The sequence below is a fragment of the Aotus nancymaae genome, unplaced genomic scaffold (genome assembly GCF_030222135.1).
Source record: "Aotus nancymaae isolate 86718 unplaced genomic scaffold, 86718_ANA_hifiasm-v0.15.2.pri h1tg000040l, whole genome shotgun sequence".
Classification (NCBI taxonomy): Eukaryota; Metazoa; Chordata; class Mammalia; order Primates; family Aotidae; genus Aotus; species Aotus nancymaae.
Window position 1 is genome coordinate 105,523,272 of NW_026988454.1, and position 16,179 is coordinate 105,539,450.

Consider the following 16,179-nt stretch of genomic DNA (forward strand, 5'->3'; position numbering starts at 1 on the left):
GAACACAGTCAAACACTATCAGAGGAATTGATATACACATAATGCTACTTAATACTAGTTGAAAAAGTGGTAAGTGCCAAAAGATACATTGTCACGATGTTAAAGATGGGAAGAGGTGAACTTGGTTTCTCAAGTTGCCCACTTAGCCCTCTTCCAAGTTGTACTTTCTTTCTTTCCTTTCCTTCCTCTCCTTACTGTTCTAAACAAAGCTTTTTAATAAACTTGCACTCCTGCTCTGAAACTTGCCTCGGTCTCTTCTTCTGCTTTATGACCCTCAGTCGAAGTCTTTCTTCTGAGGAGGCAAAAATTGAGGTTACTGCAGACCCCTATGGATTCACCAGTAGCAATTCTGAAGATTCCTGTGTATACGTGTTTAATAAATTTGTATGCTTTTTCTACTATTAACCAATCTGCCTCATGTTAGTGATGTAACTGCCCAGTGGGTTCACCTTGCCTGCTGCCTAGACAGAGCCGATTTGTCAAGACCGGGAAATTGCTATGGCCAAAGAGTAATTCATGCAGAGCCTGCTGTGTGGGAGACCAGAGTTTTATTATTACTCAAATCAGTCTCCCCAAGCCTTCGGGCTCATTTAAAGATAATTTGGCAGGTATGGGCTCAGAAAGTGAAGAGTGCTGAATGGTCAGGTTGAAGATGAAATCTTTGGGGGTCAAAGTGAGTTCTTGCTGACTGCTGTTCCTGGGTGGGACTGCAGAACTGGTTGAGCCAGATTGTTGGTCTGGGTGGTGTCATCTGCTGCAATGTAATGCAGGGTCTGCAAAATATCTCAACACTGATCTTAGGTTTTGCAATAGTGATGTTATTCCCAGAAGCAATTTGGGGAGGTTCAGACTCTTGCAGCCAGAGGCTGCGTGGCCCCTAAACTGTAATTTCTAATCTTGTAGCTAATTTGTTAGTCCTACAAAAGCAGACTGGTCACCAGGCAAGAAGGGGTTTTTCAGGAAAGGGCTATTATCAATTTTGTTTTAGAGTTTAAACTATAAATTCTTTCCCAAGATTAGTTCGGCCTTTGCCCAGGAAAGAACAAAGACAGTTTAGAGATTACACGGAAGATGGGGTCAGTTAGGTCTAATCTCTTTCACTGTCATAATTTCCTCAGTATGATTTTTGCAAAGGCCGTTTCAGTGATTTTTAGCAAATCTTTATGGGGCCAAAACCCATGACATCCATAATAACTCACTGCAGCCTTGACCTTCTGGGTTCAAGTGATCCTCCCTACCCAGCTTCCCAAGTAGCTGGGACTATAGACATAGGCCACCATGGCCAGCTAACTTTTATATTTTTATTTTATTTTATTTTTAAGTAAAGACAGGTCTTATGATGTTGCATGCTCAGCCAAGGGTTTTGCCCTTTGTTTACAGGCCCTGAAGGGCCTGGAATGTACAGGGCTGGTAACAGAAACCCTTCCACATTCAGCTTGGGTCAGAGAACTAGAGGAAGCAGGATTGCACAAAAAAATTTCCCAGAAAACCCAGTTAAGATCACTGGTCTCTGTGACAGCAAAGAAAGGGCCTTTGCAAGGTTTAAATCCCAGAAGAAAACCCTGGAGCCTCCTACCATCCATGAAACTTCCTGTACATTGCTGGTCCAGGAAAAATTATGTCATTAAACAATAACTGTTCAAGAAAGACTACAGCACAGCATCAATACAAAGATTTTATAATAAAAAAAATTGATAAAGCTGGAAAAATAGATAAATGCATGAAAACATTCACAAGAAAGATGATGTCACAGAACTAATGAGAATGCTGACCATGACATATATCCATAGAGGGTAAAGTTTTTAGTGAGATGATCACCTCTGTGTAGGAAAATCACAAAACACACATGTAGGAACTCATGTGTTAGTACGTTTTTTTCTTTGGCATTTTGGCTGTGCTACCTTTGGATTGAAAATGTATTTCTTCTTCAGAAAACATAAATATATTCTTGTTTTTGAAATTTTTTTCATCTGAGTCCATTTTTTGCTTTTCATTAATCTGAAAGTTTCTATATAATATGGTTTGAAGTAGGGATATAACAATTTTTTCCATATATTAGTTGTCTCAGTATCATTGAATAAACCTTCCTTTCCCTACTTATTAAAGATTCTGCTTTAATTATATTCTTAAGTCTTATACATGTGAATATATTATATATATATATATACACATACACACATACATGTATATGAGTTGCTTGCCGGGCACTCTCTTAGGTTTTATTAGTTTTCTTATTTCATAACTTATTTAGAACCAATATGCAAAGATGAATCAAAAATACATTTATTCTATTACCCATAAAGATATCACATATTTCAAAATCTTTAAGAAAGGACCATACAAGTTCCAGTTGAATGATACAGTTACGTTTTGCAAAGGTAATTTTATTTACCTTTAGTCAGTAAAACTTACATTATCAAGTAGTATTTTTAAGAAAGCAAATAGCATACATCTTAGTAAGATTATCCTTTTTCAATAAAAATATTAAATGTATTTACTTTCCTGGATATTGTCTACATATCCTACATAGCATGGCTCTTTACAAGAAAAATTAACCAGTGCTACATAGTCAAATTGTAATGGTAATGCCTTAATGCATGAGTGAAAAAGTCACCAGTCTAGAAAAAGAATTTTCCCTAATTTTTACACATTAATAAAGAAGCAAAAAAATACCTTTTATCTTTCGATGTGATTTATTTATGTTTAAGTAAAAGTAGCAAATGTTACATAAGTTATTTCCTTAGGAACATGTATTTTGTACAGTCACATTATTAACAAGCAAGACTTATGGAACGTTTCCTGGGTCCACAATACTGAACTTTGAAACTATTGTAGCATCCTCTTTTCCAAGTTTAAACATGACTTTGTGCACTGAAGAAGCATGGCTTCACATTGCAGAGTGGTCACATGTGACAATCTGGCACCAAGCGAGAAGCCTTTGGATGAAGAATGTTCTATCTTTTGTTGAGTTACAAAATGGTATTTTTGTATGTGTGATTATCAAACCCATATAATTTTTTTTCAATTCACTTTTCTTCTGCTACAATGAAAATAAACCAGTTAAAACTAAGCAGTATAGCAATGTAATCGACCAACTATATATCACATTATAAATATAGGATGTTTTAGATGATACTGATGGTTTATATTACACATCTGTATTTAACATAATTTGGGCAATACAAAGTTAGAACATATCTGGTAAATAAACAAACAAAAACATTTCCCTGAAAATTGATGCATTGTTTTAACAATCAACAGAATTTTGGTTTATTCTTCAGAAGTGTGGTGGAACTGTTTAATATTAAAATAAAAAATCTTGCTGTTGTCATTTTTTCATATTCCTACTTTATACATTTTTAGATAACAGACTAATCCTGTAATTTTATTGCTAAAGCATTATTACTTGGTTAGACATGATTTTCAGATTTTGGGCTGACTTTGTTGTTCTCATATTTGTCAACATTAATTATTTCACTGTTTACTGTTACAAATACATGCTTATGCTAAAGATCCAAAAACTATAATGGGAAGTTATTGGTAATAATAAATGTATGGGCTGATAATAATAAATCTTATGGGCTGAAGTTTTGGCTGCTATGATAAGAGGTCTGACTACTTTGTTAAATTAACTGTACAGACGGGTATTTAGGGATTGAGAAATGCTTATTTCCAAAGAAACCATATTGCATGCTTATTTGACTGGCAGAAATTCTCTGGTTTGATGCATCACTAGTTCTGAGGGTGGAATCTACATGCAGCTTCTTCAGCAAGCTTGTTGGTCCCTTAGGAGAGTTCGCCAATGTTACATATGTCTTACAGCCTGTCACTGCACATGTCTGTCTTTGCTCATTGCCAGGAAGTCTGCAGATTCTCCAACAAAATCCAATGTTAGATTTAGAACTGAAGGTGCTTTGTTTCAGATACCTGTAATACCTATAAAAAGCAAATTTCAAAGAAATACAAATTTATGTTAACATTCTCATAGTATTTTAACAGTTGTATGAGTTAATCATTTTTGTATCTACTATAAATTTGTATTAAAAATACAAATTGTTGAGGGACTTCTGGTTCCAAAATATCAGTGTAGAAGCAAGCTGGCTTCTCCTCATCACAGAAAACCTAAAACAAACATACAGTGCCAAGACTATCACCAGCAATATTCCAGAACTCAAATAGGAAGATGAGACAGTTTCCAGGGCCAAAGAGAGAAAACACACACACACACACACACACACACACACACACACACACACTCCAAGCAGGTGGTGAGAGATTCAGGCTTCCTTATCCGTAATCCTCTCCCCCTAGTATCCCTAGCGTCAAGCACAAGGAAATTTTCTTTCTGACTCACAGTTTCTACACTGCAAAAAGTGAGATCAAGGTGGACAGTGAGCTTCCTCATCATCTTAAGGCACCAAATCAGAGTGCCTGTTCAGCAGCACCACACCGTAGGAGGTTTATTCCATAGGTCCCCTTAGCATGGAACCCCAGCTAGCCTTTCTACATTACCAGAATATCCTCTTTGGGACATCTCCCATTCAGGTTAGGTAGCACTCTGATTGTTGGCTAGAACTGAGGCAAACCTGGGCTTAAGGCACCAACTAGTGCCAAAAAGGAGGCAGTGACCTAGTTGGGAAAAAAGACAGAAAATCAACTGGTATATTACAAATAATCTCTAAGCAAACATATCCAATAAAAACCAAAACAAGCCAGACCAAAGAGACTGAAATGAATAGTCTTCAATACAAAGTCATAGATGTAGATCCACAAGAAATAATAGCAAACAGGCAACTATGACCTCTTCATACAGACAAAGCAAGAAATCAGTGACTGACCTTACTGAGATGGTCATATACGAACTCTCTGACCAAAAATTCAAAATCGCAATTTTAGGGAAACTATGTGACCTCCAAGAGAACAGAAAAGCAATTCATAAATTTATCAGAGATATTTAACAAAGAGATAGGAATAATTTTAAAAATCAAACAGAAATCTTGAAATTGAGAAATATATTTGCTGAACTGAAAAATTCATTAGAGGCTCTCAACAGCAGAATGGATCAAGTGGAGAAAATAATCTGTGAAATCAAAGATAGGCTCTTTGAAAGTATACAGTCAGAGGAGCAAAAAGAAATAAGCATGAAGAGGAATGAAGGTCACCTTCAAGAGACAGAAATCTAACTCAAAAGACCAAATCTAAGAATTATTATTGTTCAAGAGGGAATCATATAAGAGCAAGAAATAGAAAGCTCTTTTTAAAAAACAGTAACAGAAAACTTTCCAAAACTTGAAGAAGGGCTAAATATCCAGGTACAGGAAGGCCAGAGAACACCAAACACATTCAACCTAAATAAGACTACTCAAAGGAATATAATTAATTCTCAAACATCAAGGACAAAGAAGGATTCTAAGAGCAGCCAGAGAAAAGAAGCAACTAACATTTGAAGGAACTCAAATTCATCTGGCAATAGATTTCTCAGCAGAAACCACACAGGCCAAAAGGAAGTGAAACAACAATATTTTCAAAGTGCTCAAAGAAAAAACACTGTCATCCAAAAAAGTCATCTTTCAAATATGAAGGATATATAAAATATTTCCCAGAAAAAACAAAAGCTGAGCGAATTCACCACCAACAGTCTTATCTTATATGAAATCTAAAGAGAGCTCTTCAGTCTGAAAAGAGAAAAATGCTAATATACAAGAACAAAACATCTGAAGGTATAAAACTCACTGGTAAAATTAACTATACAGACAAACTTAAAATTCTCTAACACTGTATTTGTGGTTTACAGTCCACTTATAACACTACTACAAAGCTCAAAAGACAAATCTATCAAAACAATAATATCTACAGCAACCTATTAAAAGATAGACAATATAGGCCAGGCGTGGTGGTTCATGCCTGTAATCCAAGCACTTTGGAGGCCAAGGCAGGCAGATCACTTGAGGTCAGGAGTTCAAGACCAGCGTGACCAACATGGTGAAACTCTGTCTTTATAAAAAAAAAAAAAAAAAGAAAGAAAGATAGAGGCAGTATAAAAATATAAAAATATGTCCATTGAGGCAACATAAAGTCAAAATGTGAGGTGAATGGAATTAAACTGTAGACCTAAGAAAACCTTTATAAAGTTTTTTAGAATTTCTCTGTAATAAAAATTTTCATTTGTTAAAAATGATTTATGTCTATATTTTTTATAAGCTTTATAGTAACCACAATGTGAAAACCTATAATAGATTCACTAAAAATAAAAAGCAAAAAAATTACAGCATATCATCTGAGAAAATCATTTAACTGCAAAGAAAGATAGTATGAAAGGAAGAGAGGAGTTACAAAATAAATAAGCTACAAAATAGCAGTAGTAAGTCCTGATCAATAATAACACTGAGTCTGGGCCAACACAGTGAGATCCTAGCTTACTAGCTAGGTGTGGTGGAATGTGCCTATAGTCTCAGATACTCAGAAGGCTGAGGTAGGAAGATCGATTGCTTGAGCCCAGGAAGTTGAGGCTGCAGTGAGCCATGATCACACCACTGCCTAGAGAAGAGTGAGACCTTGTCTCAAAGAAAAATAATAACACTGAATGTAAATGGACTCAGTTTTCCAATTAAAAGGCACAGGATGGTTGAATGGCAAAGAAACAAGACCCAACTACATGTTGCCTATGAGAAAGCCACTTCACCTATAAAGACAACATAGATTGAAAGTGAAGGTGTAGAAATAGATATGCTATACAACTGGAAACCAAGAAAGAGCAGGAGTAGTTATATCAGGTAAAACAGGCTACAAGTCAAAGACTGTAAAAAGAGACACAGGAGGTCACCATAAAATGATAAAGGAGTCATTTCAGCAAGAGGATATTACAGTTAAAAATGTTATTTTCATACAACACAAGAGCTCCCAAGTATATAAAGCAAACATTCATATATCTAAAGGGAGAGACAGACTGCAATATAATAATATTGGGAAATTTAAACACCTCACTCTCAGTAATGGATAGATCATCCAGACAGAAAATCGACAAGGAAACATTTGGAGTTAAACTACACAATAGGTCACATAGGCCAAACTGATATTGACAGAATATTTCACCCAACGGCTATAAAAACAGAAAACTTTAGCACATGGCATGTTCTCAAGAATAGGTCATATTTAGGCCACAAAACATGTCTCAATAAATTCAAAACAGTGGAAATCATATCAAGTATTTTTTATGACCACAATGGAATGACACTAGAAACGGATAACATGAGGATCTCAGAATATGCACAAACGCATGGAAATTAAACAACACACTCTTGAATGACCAGTGAAGTAATTAAGAAGAAAAGTTTAAAATTTCTTCAGGCCGGGCGCGGTGGCTCAAGCCTGTAATCCCAGCACTTTGGGAGGCCGAGGCGGGTGGATCACGAGGTCAAGAGATCGAGACCATCTTGGTCAACATGGTGAAACCCCGTCTCTACTAATACAAAAAAAAAAAATTAGCTGGGCACGGTGGCGCGTGCCTGTAATCCCAGCTACTTAGGAGGCTGAGGCAGGAGAATTGCCTGAACCCAGGAGGCGGAGATTGCGGTGAGCCGAGATTGCGCCATTGCGCTCCAGCCTGGGTATCAAGAGTGAAAACTCCGTCTAAAAAAAAAAAAAAAAAAAAATTTCTTCAAACAAATGTAAATGGAAATACAACATTCCCAAATCTATAGAATACAGCAAAAGAAGTAATAAGAAGGAAGTTTGTAGCAATAAACACCTATATCAAAAAAGTAGCAAGACTTCAAATAAACAACCTAATAATGTACCTCAAAGAACTAGGAAAGCAAGAACAAACAAGACCTAAATTAGTAGAAAGAAAGAAATAATAAAGAGCAGAGCAGAAATAAACAAAATTGAGATTTTAAAAACCAGATCAATGAAACCAAAAGCTGGTATTTTCAGAAGGCAAGAAAATCAACAAACCATTAGCTAGACTAAGAAACAAAAAAGAGAAGTCCAAATAAATAAAATTAGAAATGGAAAAGGAGACATAATAACTGAGACCACACAAATACAAAGAATCATTAGAGACTATCATGAAAAACTCTATGCCAACAAATTGGAAAACCTAGAAGAAATGGTTAAATTCCTGGACACACACAACCTAGCAAGATTGAACCATGAAGAAATAGAAAACCTCAACAAATCAATAGAGAGTAAAAAGTTCAAAATCATAACAAAAAGTCTTCCATCAAAGAAAAGCCTGAATCTACCAAACATTTGAAAAGACAGTAATATCAATTCTGCTGTAATTATTCAAAAAAAATTGAAGAGGAAGGAATATTCCAAACTTGTTCTACAAAGTAGTATTACCGTGACACCAAAACCACAGAAGAGCACAACAAAAAAAGAAAAGTACAGACCAGTATAACTGATGAACCTAGATACAAAAATCCTCAAGAAAATGCTAGCAAACCAAATTCAAAAACACATTGAAAAGATCATTCACCATGATTAAGTGTGATTCATCCCAGGAATGCAAAGATGGTTCAACATACACAAATCAATAAGCAGGATACATCACATTAACAGAACCAAGAACAAAAACCACATGAGCAGTTCAGTAGATGCTGAAAAACATTCTATAAAATTAAACATTCCTTTATGATAACCCCCCCAATAAACTGGGCATACAAGGAACATATATCAAAATAATAAAGGCCGTATGTGACAAACCCACAGCTCACATTGTACTGCGTGGGGAAAATTTGAAAGTTGAAAGTCTTTCATCTAAGATCTGGAACAAGACAAAGATGCCCACTTTCACCAGTTTGAGTCAACATAATGCTAAAAATCTGGCCAGAGAAATTTGTTAAGAGAAAGAAATAAAGGGTATCCAAATTGAAAAGGAAGAAGTTAAATAAGCCTGTTTGTAGATGATGGTTGTATACTTAGAAAAACCTTAGGACTCCACCAAAAAACTGTTAGAATTGATAAACAAACTCAGTAAAATTGCAGGATACATAATCAACATACAAAGATTGATAGCATTTAGGCAGGTCGTGGTGGCTCACGCCTGTAATTCCAGAGCTTTGAGAGGCCGAAGCAGGTGGACTGCTTGAGGTCAGGAGTTCCAGACCAGCCTGGCCAACAAGATGAAACCCCATCTCTATTAAAAATACACAAATTAGCTGGGTGTGGTGGCAGGTGCCTCTAATCATGCCAGCTACTCAGGAGGCTGAGGCAGGAGAATCGCTTGAACCCAGGAGGTAGAGGTTGCAGTGAGCCGAGATCGTGCCATTGTCCTCCAGCCTGGGTGACAATAGCGAAACTCCATCCCCAACACAACCCCTGCCCTCAAAAATCAATAGCATTTATATACACTAACTGAAAAAGAAATCAAGAAAGCAATCAAATTTATAATAGCTACAAAAATATATAAAAACCCTAGAAATCAATTAGACCAAATAAGGAAATCATATTAGACCATGTTTTCTCAACCTCAACGCTACTGACATTTTGGGTTGGATAATTCTTTGTTGTGAGGGAGCTTTCCTATACGTTGTAGGATGTTTAGCAGTATCCCTGGCCTCTCACCACTGGATTCCAGAAGTACCACCAGTTGTGACAATCAAAAATATCTTCAGACGTTCCTAAATATTCCGTGTTGGAGAAGGTGGCTAAACCACACCTCCCTCCCTGTTGCCCCCACCATTTGAGCACCACTGTATTAGAATACCTACAAGTTATAATATATGTTATGTAACATTATGCTAGAGATTATATACACTGAGGCCGCTTTGGAAATTTCAGGAGAAGGCTGTTTGGTCACTTAGTTGGATGTTATAGAGGTGATTTCATATTCTGTAAATCTCATAAATAAATTTTTCTTCAACACCTGCAAGAAAGAAGTAAAAAATGGAGAAAGCCTGGAAAAAGATCAAGCTCTTGGCATGTGAGAGGTATGGGCAACTTCAGGGCAGACATGGAATAAGATAGAATAGATGAAAAAAAGAAGGGAGGAGTTTAGGTCTTACCCTCACAGACCCTAGCCATAGCTGGGAAACGGTTGCCCTTTTAAATCTAAGCCACCAGTGACAACCTGAGCTCAGTACTGAGTGGAGGGCACAGTCTACCATAGGGACCATGCTAGAAAAGTGATTTTTCCAAAGAATACTTTTGGTAGCGCGGCAGGGTGTGGGTGTGGTTTGCCTCAAACGTAGTCACCTTTAGGCTCCTGTGAGTTAAATGACTCAGAAGAGAAAAATATAGCAGCATTCCACTAGATGGTGCTATATCTGATTAATTCATCCAGCATGTCCAAACTAGGTCGTACATTAACCCTGTCTTTTCCAGCATATTTCCATTCTAGCTAATCTCCATTACTGATTTAAAATATATGCATTTCTAGTCTAAACAACTTGCACTGTTAAGCCAGGCTCAGATCCAAAAGGTACAAGGTTCAAAGCAAAATGTCTGTTCCTTGTTTCAATTTTAATTAATGCCATAGCTAAGGGATAGAATAACACTTCCAGTGTTAAGTACAAGCAAAACTGATATAAAAATATCTTAACTTTCATTTATTTAACATTTGCTGGCTGATATAGCCAGAGATGAGTTTTGTACCTCTCCTTAGAAGTCGGAAACATTGAAAAACAAGAGGTTAGGATATTAAAATGCTTTACAAAGCTCTGAAATATAACAGTGTGCGCCAAAAGATAGCCACTTGGCTTGGAGGTCTGGTAACATAGCATTTAAAAAAGGAACTTGTGGCCGGGCATGGTGGGTCACACCTGTAATCCCAGCACTTTGAGGGGCTGAGGAGGGCAGATCATGAGGTCAGGAGTTCAAGACCAGACTGGCCAACATGGTGAAACCCTGTGTCTACTAAAAAATACAAAAGTAGCTGGGCATGGTGGCTCGTGCCTGTAATCCCAGCTACTTCGGAGGCTGAGGTAGGAGAATTGCTTGAACCCAGACCCGATAGGCGGAGGTTGCAGTGAGCTGAGATCACGCCACTGTACTCCAGCCTGGGCTACAGAGCAAGACTCCATCTCAAAAAAAAAAAAAGGAACTAGCTGGTCACTGTGGGTCATGCCTGTAATCCCAGCACTTTGAGAGGTGGTGGTGGGCAGATCACTTGAGATCAGGAGTTCAAGACCAGACTGGCCAGTATGGTAAAACTCCATCTCTACTAAAAATACACAAACTAGCTGGGTATGGTGGCACGAGCCTGTAATTCCAGCAACTTGGGAGGCTGAGGTGGGAGGATCGTTTGAATCAAGGAGGTAGAGGTTGCAGTGAGCAGAGATCGCACCACTACACTACAGCCTGGGCTACAGAGCGAGACTCCATTTCAAAAAGAAAAGAAAAGGAACTTAGTTGCTGGGTGGAGTGCTTTCTGACACTTGAGGAGGCCAAGGTAGGAGGACTGCTTGAGCCTGTGAGTTCAAAAGCAGCCTGGGCAATAAAGCAAGAACCCTGTTTTTTTAAAAAAAAAAAAAAAAGAGGAGAGAACTTGGTCATTGTACATCAAGATAACTGGGTGGGTAGCCTCCAGTCAAAATGGGAAGTACTGAGGGCATATTTAAGCTATTATCTAATAATTGAAAAGTTGTGAGATCACAATCTACTGAAATTTACTATCACTTGGAAAAAAAAGATACAGGTAACCTTATCTTCTTATTTTTGATAACTTTTTTTTGCGGAGGGGGAAACAAGGCCTCACTCTGTCCCCCAGGCTGGAGCGCAGTGGAACCGATCACGGCTCACTGCAGCCTCAACCTCCCTCCCACCTGAGCCTCCCAGGTTACTGGGACTGCAGGCGTGCACTACCACACCAGGCTAATTTTTTTTTTCTGTATTTTATACAGACAGGGTCTCACCATGTTGGCCAGGCTGGTCTCAAACTCCTGGGCTCAAGTATATGTCTGCCTCAGCCTCCCAAACCACTGGGATTATGGCCATGTGCCTCCATACCCAGCCATGTTTTCTTACTTTTAAAGTCGATCTAACAGTATGTGTGAGCCAAGGGAAATAATTTTACTGCAGTTGTTACAAGTAGTAGTTTTTTCAGGAAGATGGACATTGTTGACTCTCAGCAGAGCTGGTCTTAGTTGTGTAGCAAAATAAGGGACTCTCAGGGGAGAATGGAATGATCGTCAGTAATGGGTAGGATATTGGGGGCAGGGGATTACTGCATTACATTCAGCTCCACATCTCATTTAAACATGGTCAGAAGAAATGAAGGCAAGTAAAATGGTCTCAAAAGTGGCTAGAGTTAGGCAGAGGACAGGCAAAATACAAGTCAAAGACAGAAGTCAAGAAAATGGAAAGAAAAGAGGGAATATCCGTGGTGGGCCTTACCCTCATGTGTTACCCACATACCTCTATTAATCAATGAAAATATTAACACAGTCATACACATGATTTCACATATTTTCCATCAAAATAGTAGAGAGAGAGGAGGGGTAAGTACAAGTGAGCTGGCCAGGACAGTGGCTGGCAAAATTCCACTTCACAGCTTTGCCTGGATCAAGGCCTGAATAGAAAGTGTATTTACTTCGGAACTCTCGCTCCCAAAATTATTCTTTTTCTTAGTATGGTGCAAGCATCTTGGTATAAATTCTTATTAAACAATAACAACTAATTAAAAAATTTAAAGACTGGCCAGACATGGTGGCTCCTGCCTGTAATCTCAGCACTTTGAGAGGCCGAGGCGGGTGGATCATGAGGTCAGGAGTTCAAGACCAACCTAACCAAGATGGTAAAACCCTGTCTCTACTAAAAATACAAAAATTAGCTGGGCATGGTGGCGTGCACCTGTAATCCCAGCTACTCAGGAGGCTAAGGCAGGGAATTGCTTGAACATGGGAGGCGGAGGTTGCAGTGAGCAGAGATGACGCCACTGCACTTTAGCCTGGGTGACAGAGTGATAATCCATCTCAAAACAAAAAAAAATTTAAAGACCATGAGAAGCAACATGTAGGATGGTGGAGAAGAATCCTCCATACTTCAGCCAATAGTTTGTGCAAATGTCAGAGACCATTGTTATTTGAGTTGTAAATTCAATCTCGGCGATGTACCTCAGAGATTTCCCAAGGGTCTAAATCTCCTCTGTTCTAGAGAGAAATACTTCTTAAATTGTCATGTGTCCTTCCTTTAGCTCCTTTCTATCCCCACCAAGTTAACAGGAGTTCTATGAAGAAAATTTCCTCAGTAGAGCACATTTGGAAAACACGACATACTGTATCCCTTTCTTAGAGATTTCTCGTGCAAATGGGCATGTTAAAAGTGTATCAAAATATCTGAGAGGTTCTGAGAAAGAAAAACTGAACCTAGCATTTTCCAAATTTAAGCCCCGCTCCCAGTTCCCCGATTTTGCCACCAGGAATATGTATTAGCCTTTCACAGGTCACTAGTATTTTCTAGCAGAGTGATTGGAAAATGCTATTCCACAGATGAAAGTATTACAACATTTTCTTGCCACACTGAAAGCAATGAAGATTTAAAAGACTTACCAAAGGGATCTATTTAATATCCTGAGAGTTAAGATTTTTGCTTAAATTTGGCTTCTTGGTACAGTTGTTTAGCTTTTGCCCTATCATTCTCCTGATTGAAACATCGTCCGTATTGGGAAATAATTGTTTTGTTACTCCTGTAAAAAACCAACAGTAACACACGAGAAACTTTATGAGTCCTTTACATCTTAGGGTATGAACTGAGGTAAAACATCAAGTATTCTACATTATAATTTTGTTTCCATTTTACAAAAGCAGCCCAATCACCCATCCCATGAAATATTTAAACAGATGAGTATGTAGGTAGGTTTTTCTAAGTAAAGCAGGCGATATCAGAAGGTCTATATTATCGACTGACATTCTATGGTAGCAATTAATTTTAAGCCTCCTACTTGGTTTAAACTCTAAGTCTTCCTGCTCTAAAATGCTAGGAATGTATTTTGATCCATTTCCAGCATTAGTTGAAACAACTAAACTCTGACTGAACTTTTTACAACTAAGAAATGACAGATATAAGACTGGGATTCAGAGAATCTACATTTGCTGGATGTTGTGAAAAAATTAATTGGATAATCTAGATTATATTTAAGGAGATTCATTAACTTAAAAACTATAAATAGGATAGTCAAATTAGCCTTTATCTTTCTAGAATAAAAGATAAGAAATATAACAAAAGGAAGATAGAAATTGTTATTGAAATTTTACTTTAAAAGATTGTGAAAATTTATGTTTCCAAAGCTATAAATTGTATGAATTCAAACTTTTTGGTGATATAAAACTTAGTTTTATTTTAATAACCATTTTTAGTGTTAAGTTTTTCTATAAAATTTTCCACATACAACAAGAGTTTTAGACTATCCTTAGATTTTTTCGTTCCTAGAAAAAAGAACCATGAAAGGCTATCTTGACCTTGAGTAGTAATATGATTTAAAATTCATATGACAATGTAATGCAATCACAGTATCACCTATGATTTCTTGAACTTCATTCTGATTCATAGCTGGTTTTACAGCTTTGTCCCTTGAAGTAGAGGATTTTGCCCCTGTCAGGCTGTGAGTGGCCATGTATTCATTTGTGTAAAGTACTTGCATTAAATCATTAATAAACTTCTGAGGCTTGCTCTTATTACAACGGGCAATCTGCCATTTTTCAATCTGGAACTAAAAAGATAAGAAAGAGTTGAAGTTGGAAAGAGATAGTGCCATACAGAGAAATACATTACTAATTGAGTTAAGGATAAAACAATGTCAACATTTTTAAAGGTAATGTGTTATATATATTTTAATATATATTTTACATTTTAATGTAATATGTAGTTTACATATCAGGGATTAGAGTTAAATGATATCTGTGTGATACTCTTCACTATTTATGAGGTATTTCTTCCAGGGTGTATACAAATTCTTGTCACGTTCAGTGCAGATGTGAGCCTTTAATGCTGGAAAAACAAAATTGTCACGTAAACTGGATTTGGTCCTTTCAGGCTTAGTCCCATACTAAGTGCTTCATCGTAAATGTAGAAGGCAGAATAATGGCTCTCTGAAGGGTCACATCCTAATTCCTGAAACCTGTAACAGGTTGCCTCACAGGGTAAAAACAGTTCTGTAGATGTGATTAAAGTTAAGTACCTTGAGATGGGAGATTATCCTGGATTATCTAGGTGGGCTCAGTCTAATCACATGAGTTCTTAAAAGCAGAAGGAAACAGAAGGGTAGCAGGAAAAAGAGACAGGAGAGGGAGGAAAGATCTGAAGTGTGAGAGCTGTTGCTGGCTTTGAAGATGGCAGAAGTGGGCTGTGAACCAAGGGATGTGATTGCCGCTAGAAGTGGGAATGACTTTCAGTTTACAACCAGCAAGAAAATGGGAAACTCAGTTTTACAACTACAAGAAACTGAACTCTACCAGAGCCTCAATGAGCAGGAAGCAGATTCTGCCCTAGAGCTTCCAGAAAGAAATGCACCTGCTAACACCTTGACTTTAGTCTAGTGAGACCTGTACCAGACTTCTGATCTATAGAACTCTAAGATAATAAATTTGGGTCATTTGAAATCACTCAATTTGTGATAATCTGTTACATAGCAATAGGTAACTGATACACTAAGATTCAAATATTTTCAATGTTAGATTGTTAGTTAACACTTACTATTTTTGATGGTATACTTTCTAAGGCTACCTGATTATAACAAAACTTGTCATTTTAGCTTTTGTGTCTTGATTAAGTAGAAAAGTAGAGAAAGAAATATGTTCAGCCAGCATGCTGAGGCTGAAATTTACCTGTCAATGATATAAAATTATATAACCTTGAATGCACAGGTATCCTTCTGTCACTGGTTTAAGAATTTTAAAGTTTAATAACTTTATCTTTCTCCCCAATTTGCCTTTAGTTTTCTAAACCGGGCATTTGTTTCACACATATTAGTTTTTACTATAAAAAGACAACAGTTTCATGCCTTTTGTTCTCAGATCAATCTTGACTTCCTCAGAGAAAACCTTCTTGCCCCTCCAAAGTCAAGCCCTCCCTTTCACCAGGCTAGGTCAAGCATCTTATGCCTCTTCTTTATGGTACTTAAGAATTTTAATACTCCTATTGCATAAAATTATTTCATCCAATAGTTATCTGATAAAACAATGATCATTTTCTACCCTTATTTAATTTTTTATTTAACCATATTCCAAAGAACAATAAGGC

General features: G+C 37.2%; 1 protein-coding gene across 2 annotated transcripts in view; it reads right to left on the reverse strand.

Moving 5' to 3' along the window:
• Window positions 1-2,670: 2,670 nt before the first annotated feature.
• The window catches only part of BEND6 (BEN domain containing 6), a 77,436-nt gene continuing 63,927 nt past the window's right edge, over window positions 2,671-16,179 (reverse strand). For both annotated transcript variants that reach the window (XM_021665452.2, XM_012441636.3), the window contains exons 5-7: window positions 14,458-14,650; window positions 13,491-13,627; window positions 2,671-3,936 (exon numbers count right to left, since the gene is read on the reverse strand). In XM_021665452.2, coding sequence (XP_021521127.1) covers window positions 13,500-13,627; window positions 14,458-14,650 — 321 coding nt within the window. In that variant the 3' untranslated portion in view covers window positions 2,671-3,936; window positions 13,491-13,499. The remainder of the gene's footprint in view (window positions 3,937-13,490; window positions 13,628-14,457; window positions 14,651-16,179) is intronic.